Source organism: Mytilus trossulus, chromosome 11 (genome assembly GCF_036588685.1).
Source record: "Mytilus trossulus isolate FHL-02 chromosome 11, PNRI_Mtr1.1.1.hap1, whole genome shotgun sequence".
Classification (NCBI taxonomy): domain Eukaryota; kingdom Metazoa; phylum Mollusca; class Bivalvia; order Mytilida; family Mytilidae; genus Mytilus; species Mytilus trossulus.
The window spans coordinates 1,804,552-1,819,526 of NC_086383.1; the positions used below are offsets into that span (position 1 = coordinate 1,804,552).

At 32.3% G+C, this 14,975-nt stretch overlaps 1 protein-coding gene across 2 annotated transcripts; it reads right to left on the bottom strand.

Moving 5' to 3' along the window:
• Positions 1-1,634: 1,634 nt before the first annotated feature.
• Positions 1,635-14,900, bottom strand: LOC134690629 (uncharacterized). 2 transcript variants are annotated; one of them, XM_063550604.1, is made up of 3 exons: positions 14,764-14,900; positions 9,181-9,548; positions 1,635-4,785 (listed from the first exon to the last, which is right to left on the bottom strand). In XM_063550604.1, the coding sequence occupies exons 2-3, from the start codon at positions 9,536-9,538 to the stop codon at positions 2,783-2,785; spliced, it is 2,361 nt and encodes a 786-aa protein (XP_063406674.1). In that variant the 5' UTR covers positions 9,539-9,548; positions 14,764-14,900; the 3' UTR covers positions 1,635-2,782. The 2 variants fall into 2 exon arrangements, with proteins under 2 accessions (XP_063406674.1, XP_063406675.1); XM_063550605.1 differs by lacking the exon at positions 14,764-14,900 and adding an exon at positions 10,954-11,058 and having other exon boundaries at positions 1,636-4,785.
• Positions 14,901-14,975: the final 75 nt, after the last annotated feature.

The following is a 14,975-nucleotide window of genomic DNA, read 5'->3' on the forward strand; positions in this document are numbered from 1 at the left end:
GTTTTTGTCCCGGCCGATAAAGCTGCTAATAATATTATTATTGTTTGACGTAAATTTTACATTGAGGTTCTGAAAAAGGAAATCACCAATTCACCAACATTCCAACTGACTCCATTTTCAGAAAACGAAATCTGTAACAAACATAAACTTTTAGCCACCGCTTTACAAGCAAAGCCAAATCAATGACAGTCCCAACTATGTATTGGCTTCCGAAGCTACACAAAACCCCTTACAAATATAGATTTATTTCGTCTTCAAGCCATTGTTCAACTTCTAAATTGTCAATTCTTCTTACCAGCACACTTGGTACAATTAAATACCTTATGATAAATCGTTCAAATAAGGCCCTCGAAAATAGTGGAATAAATTACTTTTGGAGTGTCAAGAACTCGTTGGAAGTACTTGATAAATTGCATGCTTATATTGGTGATTTTGAATCTGTTCAAAGTTTTGATTTTTCTACCCTGTATTCCACATTGCCTCACATTCTCATTAAGAAAAAATTCATACACCTAATTAAATGGGCATTCAAAAATTCAGAATGTGAATATATATGTTCAAACTCTTTTAGGTCATTTTTTAGTAGCAAGAAACAAAAAAAATATGTTAATTGGACATGCTTTGATACTAAATATGCCCTTGAATTTTTACTAGATAACATTTTGTTCGCTTTGAGGATTCCGTATATCGTCAGATTATCGGAATTCCAATGTGGACTAACTGTGCACCACTTATTGCGGACCTCTTTTTGTATTGTTATGAGTTTCAATTTATGACAAAAATAAGCAAAGACCCATCAAAACAACATCTGATAAGCAAATTTAATAACACTTTTAGATATTTGGATGATATTTTGGCTCTCAATAATGACGACTTCAATATGTATATTAATGAAATTTACCCTGCTGAACTTACTTTAAATAAAGCTAATACTAACAATGACTACTGCCCTTTCCTCGATCTTGATATCTATATCACTAACGGAAAGCTGAATATTAAATTTATGATAAAAGGGATGATTTTTTATTTCCTTTCGTTAATTATCCGTTTTTAGATGGTTACGTTCCCTTGTCTACATCTTACGGTGTTTGTATATCTCAACTTGTACGATTCGCTCGTGTATGTAACAATGTTTTAGATTTTAACGAGAGAAATTAATGTTTTACTGAAAAATTGTTACACCAGGGTTTTCGATATCACAAACTAGTCAAAACATTTACTAAATTGTATCATCGGTATAAAGACACACATATAGCTCAACATGCAGACTTCTTATACGTTCAGGTATTTCACATCCAATTCTTTATGGAAATATTCTTTATAAAGCACAAAAGTGTCAGTATTCACCTCAGAAACTTACAAAACCTTTGAATAGACTTATTAAGAAGTGATATAATTACGATACTGTTGTCAAGTCATTAAAGATTGCATATTTTGGCGTTAATATTGAGTCACTGATAAGGTCTTTGCGTCAGAACTAAACACATTTATTAAAAAAAACAGTTGTTGGTATGACATCGGTTATGTTCTTCTCATATATGTTATGATGGTATGGTACTAAACCCCTAACGGGAAGGATTGTGGCGGATGTTCATATGATAAAATCATAATCTTTCAGTCAGTTTAATTGAAGTCTGGAGCTGGCATGTCAGTTAACTGCTAGTAGTCTGTTGTTATTTATGTGTTATTGTCATTTTGTTTATTTTCTTTGGTTACATCTTCTGACATCAGACTCGGACTTCTCTTGAACTGAATTTTAATGTGCGTATTGTTATGCGTTTACTTTTCTACATTGGTTAGAGGTATAGGGGGAGGGTTGAGATCTCACAAACAAACAGGTTTTACCCCGCCGCATTTTTTGCGCCTGTTCCAAGTCAGGAGCCTCTGGCCTTTGTTAGTCTATTATTATTTTAATTTTAGTTTCTTGTGTACAATTTGGAAATTAGTATGGCGTTCATTATCACTGAACTAGTGTATATTTGTGTAGGGGCGAGCTGAAGGACGCCTCCGGGTGCGGGAATTTCTCGCTACATTGAAAACCTGTTGGTGACCTTCTGCTGTTGTTTTTTTATTTGGTCGGGTTGTTGTCTCTTTGACACATTCCCCATTTCCATTCTCAATTTTATATTTGTCGTCTATGAAAGGTGAAATAAGATAAAATAAAAATTAGCGCACTTCACTTTTAGTCAGAACTGTCAGTTAAGTATACGGTTTTCCCGTTTGAATGGTTTTCCAATAGTATTTGTTTTTTGTCCTTATAGTTATAGTTATAGCTTGTTGTGTGTGAGCTAAGGCTCTGTGTTGAAGGCCGTACCTTGATCTATAGTGGTTTACTTTTGAAAATTGTTACTTGGATGGAGAGTTTTCTCATTGACACGCATACCACATCTTCCTATATCTATATGTTACAATTAAGTATTTTTAGTAGTGATTTATCAAACATAGAATAAAAAAACATTAACGCTGTTTTAAATTTTTCTTTTGATTTTGCTGACTGATAATTTTCATATTTAGCAGAGTCCAGTGATGTGAAAACAGAGTCGAGTGATATAAAAATCAACGCTAGAAACTAAAGAAACTCAGGGAACTTAACAACGTCTTCATAGATAATATAGCGATACACTAATTATCATTAGTCATCTCAACTCGATTGCTTTTCTCACTTTCGCCGTACCGTAACCAACGAAAATCTATAAATAGATAAAATTGTTTCAGATGTACAGAAAACAAATACATTCAAAATGTACATTAAAGCAAACATCCATTAACAGAACGACTATTTTTAGGGTCTAACATTTCGTCTTTTCAAGAGGTCTTTTTTTCTAATTTCTGCTGTATGATTAGTCCCAACAAGAACACTTGAAACTTTATCGTAGCACACATAAGCTGAATCAATATCACCATATACCTCACAGCACACACCGAGAATTGTTAATGTTTCAGATGCTAGATTGCTTGTAATGAAATATTTTTCTCTAACAGTTAAGTTTAAATCCTGCAACGCTTGTAGTGTATTGAAGGTTTCACCGAGATGATGGAAACAAAGAACTCTGAGACAATGAGCTAAAACAACAGGAGGTACATATAATTCATTATTTTCCACCTCCAGGCTGAGCTCCGCAGGTATTAAAGAAGAACGTTTCAAGTATGTGAAATGATTTATAGTCGCCAAATTCGCCTTTTCGTTAAGTGTTACGTTTTTTGTACAAATATTTTTCGCATAGTTATTTATTATATTTTGGGGAAAAGTTAAAAAGCCTAAATATAACTTATCATGTGTACATTTTGATAAAACATAATCTGTAATTCTGAGTGTAACTTTGTATTGTCCAATGACGTAATAAAACGAAGCGTATAACAGCCAACCATTCACAGCATCTGTCTGTAAACTTGACAGTAAATGTTTATGATAACGATTTTGTTTATTTTTGACATTCTGTCCCCAAAATGGACGAGGAAGTAGTTGCACCACAAAATGATTGAGACTGTCGATCCACCATTTACAGACATCCTGTACAAAGATAGACGATTCACTCTGAAGGAACGATTTAGCAGTAATCATTCCTCGGTAACAGTTATTTATATGCGTTTGAGGCCTAAATCCAGAGATATATTTATAAAAGAAAAAATCTAACTGCGTAGAAGACTCGCAATTGAAAGTTGGTGCTAGACAATCTACAATAGCACCTTCGGACAAAAAATTAGATATCAGTCCAGCTGTACCGCCACGTTCAATACCGTGAATGATACTTAGCAATCTCTTATTATTTCTCATATTGACCTTTCCTTGAAACATATTTTGTTCAGGTATAAAATAGTTGGGACAGTAGCAATTGTTAACAAACGATCTTAATGTATCTAAACACAAGAAAAAACTGTTAAATATGTTAGGCAACTGAAATGTCTCGATAGACACTTTCTCTGATACCCAGAATAGCGTTGTTTTTAGAAAGTAGGAGCATAACAAATCCTTTACACCAGGTTTTTTGTTAATGATGTGCTTCAATGTTAATTTAAGAAGGCCGTAACATAATAATTGCGTATAATTAAACGAATGAACCAGTTGTTTTTCTGCCACAGAAAAAGATAACCTCCAAAATAATTGATCGTTTGTCATTGCTTTAGGTCCAACAGGTACCAACAAACAGCCGTTCTTCACAATTGTATCAATTACTTCATTAGGTGGCCAATGTTCCCTATGACGATTTACCCAATTGCTTGCATTGTATGGGAACGATTTACAACGGAGACAATAAGCAAAGTCCATGGTCTCATATAAATCCGATAAGCATGGACCGTGTAATAACGTTTCAACTGACTCCGATATTTGTTGAATGTTTTGAACGAATTTATAGGTTGATACATAAAAAACATTTGTGTTGGTTTGCAAACGTTGTACTAGAGAATCTTTGATCAAACGAAAAGAATAATGATAATCATCTGCAGCTAACTTCAATCTTGTGAAGCCTGGATACAAGGGGTCTGTTTCCATCACCAGTTTTGTATACTTTCGTGAAAAATTTATATTTTCTGCCCTATTTACCACTTCTACATCACCAATTACAAACATTATATCAAGATCACTGCCGGGTAGATCAAGTCCTTCAGATATGCTTCCACTGGTGATATGTTGTAACTTAGAAGTGCCAATTATACATGCTATTATATCTTTAAGTAGAAATAACCGTTGTCTAACGCGTATGTCTCTTTCTTTTCCGACAATTTGAACAAGCTGTGCATACAGGTATTCATTATTAACATTTATTTCGGGCCAGAGCACATTACCTAAAAGATAAAAAAGAATATATGGATATTTTTGTAATGAATTTTAACATATAATGGTAAACTGCTATGTTTCAAAGATAATGGTTACATTCATTTTTGAGACAGTTGAAGTGTGGGACTTTTTTGGCCCTTACAGGGAATTCGTGTTTATTCACAACTGTACAACTACGGGTTGTTTGATACACGTACACATGTTGCATTGCAACAGGTCCTCTGTGGACCCCCTCCCCTACGGAAGAGATGTTTCGTGATTTTTAAGGGCATAAGATACAGTTTTGATCCCCGTATTTACAGTTTGATGAAAATCTCTATATAGGCACATTGTTTGCTTGATTAAATCAAATATGTAATAAAAAATATACATGCATGTGCTACTTTTGAGTTAAATGAGGTCGAAATTTTTAAAATTTGCTCAAAATTCGGATCTGTGGCCGTATTTTCCCTTTCGAAAAAAAACATAACTTTTTTGGTTTAAAAAGATAAACACAAATTGGTTTTTGTTAAATAACTTGTAATTTCTGTATCTTATAAGTATCCTAAAAACTTATGATTTTTTTATTGAAAAATAACTCATATTTATCAAATGAACATGAATTGAGTAAAACACGTAATTTGTTGCTGTATACATTTACTTAAAGAAGAAATTTTTTTAGTTACTTATATAGGTAATTTTTGTATTAAAAAAATATAAAATTACTCAATATAGTTATTTTAAATTTCAATAAAAGCATGGACTTAATGTAGTTTTTATGAATTTTCAAAGGATTTTTCTATCATAAAATGAAGAATTTATTAGATTTAAGAGGAGTATAGAGATTAAGAGTTACTCAAAAAATAAAAACAAAAATATTACTTGAATAAGTTATTTTATGCATCTTTGAAAGAATTAGTAATATAGGGTTATTGCATGAATATTGGGGAATATTGTCCCGAGTAGAATTTTAAATTGCACGAGCTTGCGAGTGCAATATATGTTCTACGAGGGCAATATTCCCCAATCTTCATGCAATAACCCTTTTATTGTATAGCAATATAATATTTGAAGGTAAAACTTGTTTTAAACTACAATTTTGTCGTTGATGACGTCATGAATTTTGAAGATTTATTGCACTAGTGCAATATTGGAATTTATTGCACGCTAACTTTTGGTTACTTTCTGTGGGAAATATTATATTGCTATACAATAATAACACTTATTTAAGGAACAAATGTTATTGTTGTGGGTTACAAATTATAAATAACTTCAAGTCTTAATCAATTCACAAGTTTCTATCTATTTATATCTGTCTACCGTCAAGATTGTTGAGGAAAATGATATTTTAGTAGTCCCATGCAAGAGACCAATCGTTGACCCAAAAGCGTCGATATGAAAGATAAGTGCGTCCGAAAGGCAATTAGTGTTTCAGAAAGATTAGATTTAATATTTCATGGGAAATATAACCAGATGACTGCGAAAATGTGTTAAAGCTAGTAAAATCTGTTTAACTGGACACCTATAAGAATAATATTTAGAAAAGTTACAAGTAATATTTTAAATAGCCTTGTTTTCAACATTACTTGTATAGGTAGTTTTAAATGTTACTTGTTTAAGAAAAACACCTGAATTTATTCAAATTAAAAAAACTGCACTATTTACAGTTTTATCAAATTTGGTTCACATAATCTCCATGCAAAATGAAACATTTAAAATGTTGTTTTACCAAATGAGGGTCCATACACTCGTTTTCAAATTAAATCAGTATGAATGATAAAAATCAGTCGAAAAATGCATCTTTCCCGATATGTAAGAGTTTGACGTCGCGAAAATAACATTTAACGTTAGCAAAGTCATTACCTCTCATGTAACTGTATAGTATGCCCTTAATGTTGGAAAGCGTAGCACTCCCTCAATAGAAGACAACGGATGTGACATCTCCATTCTGAACAAATGTGAATGCGAAATCATCCCGCACTGTCAAAAAGACATGCATATCCACTTTGAATCTGAACTGTTACTTTGATAAGGGTTTTACAGCTGACGACTACCATTGAAAATATTGCTATACCTAAATACCCTAAGGGTATGGCTACAGAAATTAAGAGAGAATATACTAAAGTAATATCCAAACAATCGAAGGTAAACTGACCACGCCAAATGTTGATAAAAACGAAATACGACAAAAAGACAAGTTTCAACATCAAAACGAAGACCGAGCAGCACGAACCCCAATTTAAAACCGGACTGATCTCAGCTATTCCAGAAGTGTGAGCAGATCCTGCCCAATATAAAGCACTCGTCGTGTGTTGCGTTTGTCCCTATATATAAGTTAGGCAGTGGTTATTCGTTCGGTTAGCCGGACAAATAGTCAAAAATGTCTTTTCATCCGGCAAGCCGGACAAAAAGCATTTTTACGATTTTTCGCTATTTGTCCGGACAAAAATATAATGATGAAGGTATAACATCGTGTTTTGAAGGTTTTAAATAAAGCATGAGTTATTTTAAAATATATTGTCTTACATTGCTATACGAAAAAGAACTTTTTCTAATAAAATAAAATACACTGTTTTATGAGTCAGATCTTGTTAATTCTAATATTCTATAGCTTACACTTGTAAATACAGCTGTTTCTGAAAAAAAAACTCCTCTTTTTGGGAGAAATTGAACATTCATGGAAAATTAATTTTGTTTACATACTGGTTATCAATTATGCCCTCTGTGTTCCATATCGCAGAGACAGAACTTGGGAATGTTACCAATAAATAAACACGTGCATATTGTTTACATTGAAATCTGTGGTAACCTTTCATTCGAGGTAGGGGTTGTTAAGAAAATTAGTGTAAGATAAACTCTGAGAAGTTCAGAACATATAAACGTTGAAAGTATGCCGCACAGCGCTATATTTTGACCTTTGAAAAAAATTGTGGTGCAAATGAACTTTCAATTATAGGATAAGATTTTATTCAAAACTCCATAGTAAAAGGGGTACAGTTTTAGCCGTTGCATTGTCAACATTTACAGAAATGCAACCTAAAGGAATTTAGGTAGGAAAAGGGGGAGGACAAACATAATTCTCTTTTTTGTTGTTCTTCCTATGAATTTCCTGTAAGGTAAATAGTCGGGCCAATCATAATGGGCTTCATCTATGATTCCAAAATATCCTAAATTTATTGTTTCTGTGAAGTTTGGTTAAAGTAAGGTCCTCGTATGATTATGCACGATTCTTTTTTTTAAATTGTCCGGCGATTTTTAATTCATAGGACATCAGAGAAAAGGACAGGCACGTGTAACCTGTCCCCAAAAGTAAGATTGTGTTTTCGATAAGATTTTTCTAAAAAAAAAATGTATATCAGATACTACAGAAAAAGGGGGGATACCCCAACCCTGGTGTATTTTCCCAAGTCCAGGCATATCAGTATGTTCATAGAACTCCGTTGTTGTATAACTTGAAAATAATGCATCCAAGCAAGTTTGATATATTATTTCTTCCGAATGCCTTTTACCTCAATAAGGCAAATGTTGGGGTGGGGGAGGGGTGGTTGGTCAATCATCAATTTCACTTTGATTTCAGGCTTATTCCTCACAATTAAAATGTATAATCTATTGTTCTGGAATCACTTCTATAGACATTTGTTTAAAGCAATCCCATTCTCTCTTGTTTTCTTTTTGACATCTTTGAATATAAATCACGATCTCCAATTCTCAAAACGTCCAATGCATGCGCGCGTATGTTATCAGGTTATCCGACACCGCGTGTGTTATCCGACACCGCGTGTGTTATCCGACACCTCACCCGGGATACTTTCCGCGTCACATGACACATTTATTTATACTGAAGATTTGCGCATCCGCAGACGAATGGCCGGACGAATAGAGACTTTTAACTATTTGTCCCGCTAGCCGGACGAATGACACACCGTATAAGTTATCAGTCTCATTAAGTGGTGTGATGTTTGAGGAACTAATGATGGGTCGGTACGACGTTAAATTGTTAACGTTTCATCGCTATCTGTAAACTGGTCTAGATATTCCATAACGAACAATCAATCCCAATAATGATTACGACCGAGTTTGTTTAAATTTGTGACCAAGTAGTTTGAGAAAAGCTTTTTGTAAAAGTTAACGGACGATAACGAACGTAGAGTGATGAGCCAATTGAATTTGACCTATTTGTGCCGGGTGAGCTGAACAGGTATATATGTCGATTCATCGAGTCTATCCCCAAACGGATCAGTACTGTATAACAGATCCGTGATTATCATAATATTATGTGGTTGATGCTGCACATGGTGAATGTTGCAATTGGTGTGAAAGCAGTACAAGCATATTCAATATTTTATTTTATAAATAACACTCTTTTAAGTTACTGTTTAATATTTGTAGCATTGCTTACTTTCTAATAAATCATATCAATTTACCTTCAATCTGACTTGTACAATTTTCCAAATATTCAAGGTATTTGTTAGAAGATTTCACAGGATATCTTAAATTAAGGATCCATTGAGAATTTTGTTTTCTTCTTTCCAAACAGGCTCTAAATGTCCGTTCAAATTGCTGAATAGTGAGGCCAAATACATCGTTTGTTATACTAATTTGACCGTCAAAATGTTGATTGAGAATTGGAGTGAACCTTCTTCTCCCACGGTATGAAAAACGTTTAACTCCATATTTTTCCCAATATGTTACTTTCCTCATTCCATGAACATTTCTCATTCCATGAACATTTCCATTTTCCGGTACACCTTGGTTGCTCGTTCTTTCAATAATTATATCCATAATGAAATAGCTGTAATAGAACGGAAGTATAAGGTATATGCATGATTGGTCATAAAAATTAACATTTTGTTGCATAAATGAAGTAAAACAGTATAGTTTATCTTAAAGAATGGTAATATAACGTCATTACGTAAGTCTTAACTGGAGGAAAGTGCAATTAATGTAGACATATACATGTACAAAAATTCATAAAAACTAAATCAACGAATTTTTTTTGGCACATGAAACCCCGAAACAATTTATTTCACGGTTTCAATCTTAATTTATATATTATTTGTTTTTGTATGCATCGTCCTGTATTTTGAGTTACAATATGCCAAAAAAACAGATGCGAAAGATAGCAAGGGGACATCCAATCAATAAAATGACAATTAACTGACAACGCCATGCATGTCATTAAATAAAAGAAAAAAGACAAACAACATTATGCAAAACACAACATCGAACCTCGTTTTGGTAACATCCCAACCTAAAACTAAGGTTTTTAAATTTTCAATCTGTAGCTTATTTGGAGAACTTGTTTACACTGTCATTTATCAATGATTACTTGTACCTGGTAATTGCGATATAACTTAATTTTACTGTATACGGAACAAGGCATGTCATCAACTTTTATTTAATAAAAGGCGCAAAACACGTATAGGGTACGTGTTATGCACCTGTAGTCCTCTATATATGCAAACTAGTCCATTATCACTGAACTAGTATATATTTGTTTAGGGGACAGCTGAAGGATGCCTCCGGATGCGGGAGTTTCTCGCTGCATTGAAGTCCTGTTGGTGACCCCCTCCTGTTGTCCGATATATGGTCGAGTTGTTGTCTCTTTGATCCATTCCCCATTTCCGTTCTCAATTTTAGAAATTAAACGTTCTTCACAATGTTCATATTCTGTGTGAAACATTTGTCAGTTACATAATGAATAAATTTGGTGTATTTACTGTCTTCTGATTCGTTAAAAGAATTAGAATTAGCTTTATTTTCAATGTTATCAATTTTTATGGAGACACGCCCACTGTTACGTTGTGTATGCATACGCAAACATCTTTGTACGTTGTTATTCGTATTAATATATATCTTTGAGCCTTATTTTTTATAGAAATTTATTTAAAATGAATGGCAATAATTTATTTTGAATTTATTGAACCATAAAATTAATTTTTGACTCTTCACATTTAACATAATCCGCTTCGCTTTATAATCATGGTTCAATAAATTCAAAATATATAACAGCAATTCATTAATTATAGGAAGTTTAGTGGGCTTTTCTTATATAAATATAAACTGATCAAATGGTGCAACTTACTTCTTACACTTTAGCTAATTTAAAAAAAATAAATTAAGAGACAAACAAAAGTACACAAGATACAACATAGTTTATTATGGATAAATATAAATATATATATATAAATTCTTACCCTTAACTTTCATATAATGATGTCCATACTAAAGCAACTCAACGAGTGGATGCAATTGATACTTTACGGAAGAATTATTATGTAAACATAGCACTTGTATATAATTCCGTTACGTAATAATAGATTTTCATTCGATATATTTGAAAATGAACTGTATAGTTTCGGTTATGCAATTAAAACAACTCTTTGTCTATATATGGATGCAGAATATTTTCAACGTCAAAAACGGTGTGATATTACAATATGCACGTGTTTATTTACTGGTAACATTCCCAAGCTCTGTATCTGCGATATGGAACACAGAGAGCATAACTGGAAACCAGTATGTAAACAAAAATAATTTTCCATGAATGTTCAATTTGTCCCCAAAAGAACGGAAGTATAAGGTATATGCATGATTGGTCATAAAAATTAACATTTTGTTGCATAAATGAAGTAAAACATTATAGTTTATCTTAAAGAATGGTAATATAACGTCATTACGTAAGTCTTAACTGGAGGAAAGTGCAATTAATGTAGACGTATACATGTACAAAAATTCGTAAAAACTAAATCAACGAATTTTTTTTTGGCACATGAAACCCAAAAACAATTTATTTCACGGTTTCAATCTTAACTTATTTATTATTTGCTTTTGTATGCATCGTCCTGTGTTTTGAGTTACAATATGCCAAAAAACAGATGCGAAAGATAGCAAGGGGACATCCAATCAATAAAATGAAAATTAACTGACAACGCCATGCATGTCATTAAATAAAAGAAAAAATGATATACCTTAGCTGTATTTGGCAAAACTTTTTTGGAATTTTGGTCCTCAATGCTCTTCAACTTCGTAATTTTTTTGGCTTTTTAACTTTTTTGGATTCGATATAAAAAATAAAAGAATTGTACGTTGTTCTTCGTATTAATATATATCTTTGAGCCTTATTTTTGATAGAAATTTATTTAAAATGAATGGCAATAATTTATTTTGAATTCATTGAACCATAAAATTAATTTTTGACTCTTCACATTTAACATAATCCGCTTCGCTTTATGATCATGGTTCAATAAACAACATTATGCAAAACACAACATCGAACCTCGACTTGGTAACATCCTAACCTAAAACTAAGGTTTTTCAATTTTCATTCCGTAGCTTATTTGGAGAACTTGTTTACACTGTCATTTATCATTGATTACTTGTACCTGGTAATTGCGATATAACTTAATTTTACTGTATGCGGAACAAGGCATGTCATCAACTTTTATTTAATAAAAGGCGCAAAACACGTATAGGGTACGTGTTATGCACCTATAGTCCTCTATATATGCAAACTAGTCCATTATCACTGAACTAGTATATATTTGTTTAGGGGACAGCTGAAGGATGCCTCCGGATGCGGGAGTTTCTCGCTGCATTGAAGTCCTGTTGGTGACCCCCTCCTGTTGTCCGATATATGGTCGAGTTGTTGTCTCTTTGATCCATTCCCCATTTCCATTCTCAATTTTAGAAATTAAACGTTCTTCACAATGTTCATATTCTGTGTGAAACATTTGTCAGTTACATAATGAATAAATTTGGTGTATTTACTGTCTTCTGATTCGTTAAAAGAATTAGCTTTATTTTCAATGTTATCAATTTTATGGAGACACACCCACTGTTACGTTGTGTATGCATACGCAAACATCTGTGTACGTTGTTCTTCGTATTAATATATATCTCTGAGCCTTACTTTTGATAGAAATTTATTTAAAATGAATGGCAATAATTTATTTTGAATTCATTGAACCATAAAATTAATTTTTGACTCTTCACATTTAACATAATCCGCCTCGCTTTATGATCATGGTTCAATAAATTCAAAATATATAACAGCAATTCATTAATTATAGGAAGTTTAGTGGGCTTTTCTTATATAAATATAAACTGATCAAATGGTGCAACTTACTACTTACACTTTGGCTAATTTAAAAAAAACAAACTAAAGAGACAAACAAAAGTACACAAGATACAACATAGTTTATTATGGATAAATATAAATATATATATATATAAATTCTTACCCTTAACTTTCATATAATGATGTCCATACTAAAGCAACTCAACGAGTGGATGCAATTGATACTTTACGGAAGAATTATTATGTAAACATAGCACTTGTATATAATTCCGTTACGTAATAATAGATTTTCATTCGATATATTTGAAAATGAACTGTATAGTTTCGGTTATGCAATTAAAACAACTCTTTGTCTATATATGGATGCAGATTATTTTCAACGTCAAAAACGGTGTGATATTACAATATGCACGTGTTTATTTACTGGTAACATTCCCAAGCTCTGTATCTGCGATATGGAACACAGAGAGCATAACTGGAAACCAGTATGTAAACAAAAATAATTTTCCATGAATGTTCAATTTGTCCCCAAAAGAACGGAAGTATAAGGTATATGCATGATTGGTCATAAAAATTAACATTTTGTTGCATAAATGAAGTAAAACAGTATAGTATATCTTAAAGAATGGTAATATAACGTCATTACGTAAGTCTTAACTGGAGGAAAGTGCAATTGATGTAGACATATACATGTACAAAAATTCGTAAAAACTAAATCAACGAATTTTTTTTTGGCACATGAAACCCCAAAACAATTTATTTCACGGTTTCAATCTTAACTTATTTATTATTTGCTTTTGTATGCATCGTCCTGTGTTTTGAGTTACAATATGCCAAAAAAACAGATGCGAAAGATAGCAAGGGGACATCCAATCAATAAAATGAAAATTAACTGACAACGCCATGCATGTCATTAAATAAAAGAAAAAAGACAAACAACATTATGCAAAACACAACATCGAACCTCGACTTGGTAACATCCCAACCTAAAACTAAGGTTTTTCAATTTTCAATCTGTAGCTTATTTGGAGAACTTGTTTACACTGTCATTTATCAATGATTACTTGTACCTGGTAATTGCGATATAACTTAACTTTACTGTATACGGAACAAGGCATGTCATCAACTTTTATTTAATAAAAGGCGCAAAACACGTATAGGGTACGTGTTATGCACCTGTAGTCCTCTATATATGCAAACTAGTCCATTATCACTGAACTAGTATATATTTGTTTAGGGGACAGCTGAAGGATGCCTCCGGATGTGGGAGTTTCTCGCTGCATTGAAGTCCTGTTGGTGACCCCCTCCTGTTGTCCGATATATGGTCGAGTTGTTGTCTCTTTGATCCATTCCCCATTTCCATTCTCAATTTTAGAAATTAAACGTTCTTCACAATGTTCATATTCTGTGTGAAACATTTGTCAGTTACATAATGAATAAATTTGGTGTATTTACTGTCTTCTGATTCGTTAAAAGAATTAGCTTTATTTTCAATGTTATCAATTTTATGGAGACACACCCACTGTTACGTTGTGTATGCATACGCAAACATCTGTGTACGTTGTTCTTCGTATTAATATATATCTCTGAGCCTTATTTTTGATAGAAATTTATTTAAAATGAATGGCAATAATTTATTTTGAATTCATTGAACCATAAAATTAATTTTTGACTCTTCACATTTAACATAATCCGCCTCGCTTTATGATCATGGTTCAATAAATTCAAAATATATAACAGCAATTCATTAATTATAGGAAGTTTAGTGGGCTTTTCTTATATAAATATAAACTGATCAAATGGTGCAACTTACTTCTTACACTTTAGCTAATTTAAAAAAAAAAACTAAAGAGACAAACAAAAGTACACAAGATACAACATAGTTTATTATGGATAAATATAAATATATATATATATAAATTCTTACCCTTAACTTTCATATAATGATGTCCATACTAAAGCAACTTAACGAGTGGATGCAATTAATACTTTACGGAAGAATTATTATGTAAACATAGCACTTGTATATAATTCCGTTACGTAATAATAGATTTTCATTCGATATATTTGAAAATGAACTGTATAGTTTCGGTTATGCAATTAAAACAACTCTTTGTCTATATATGGATGCAGATTATT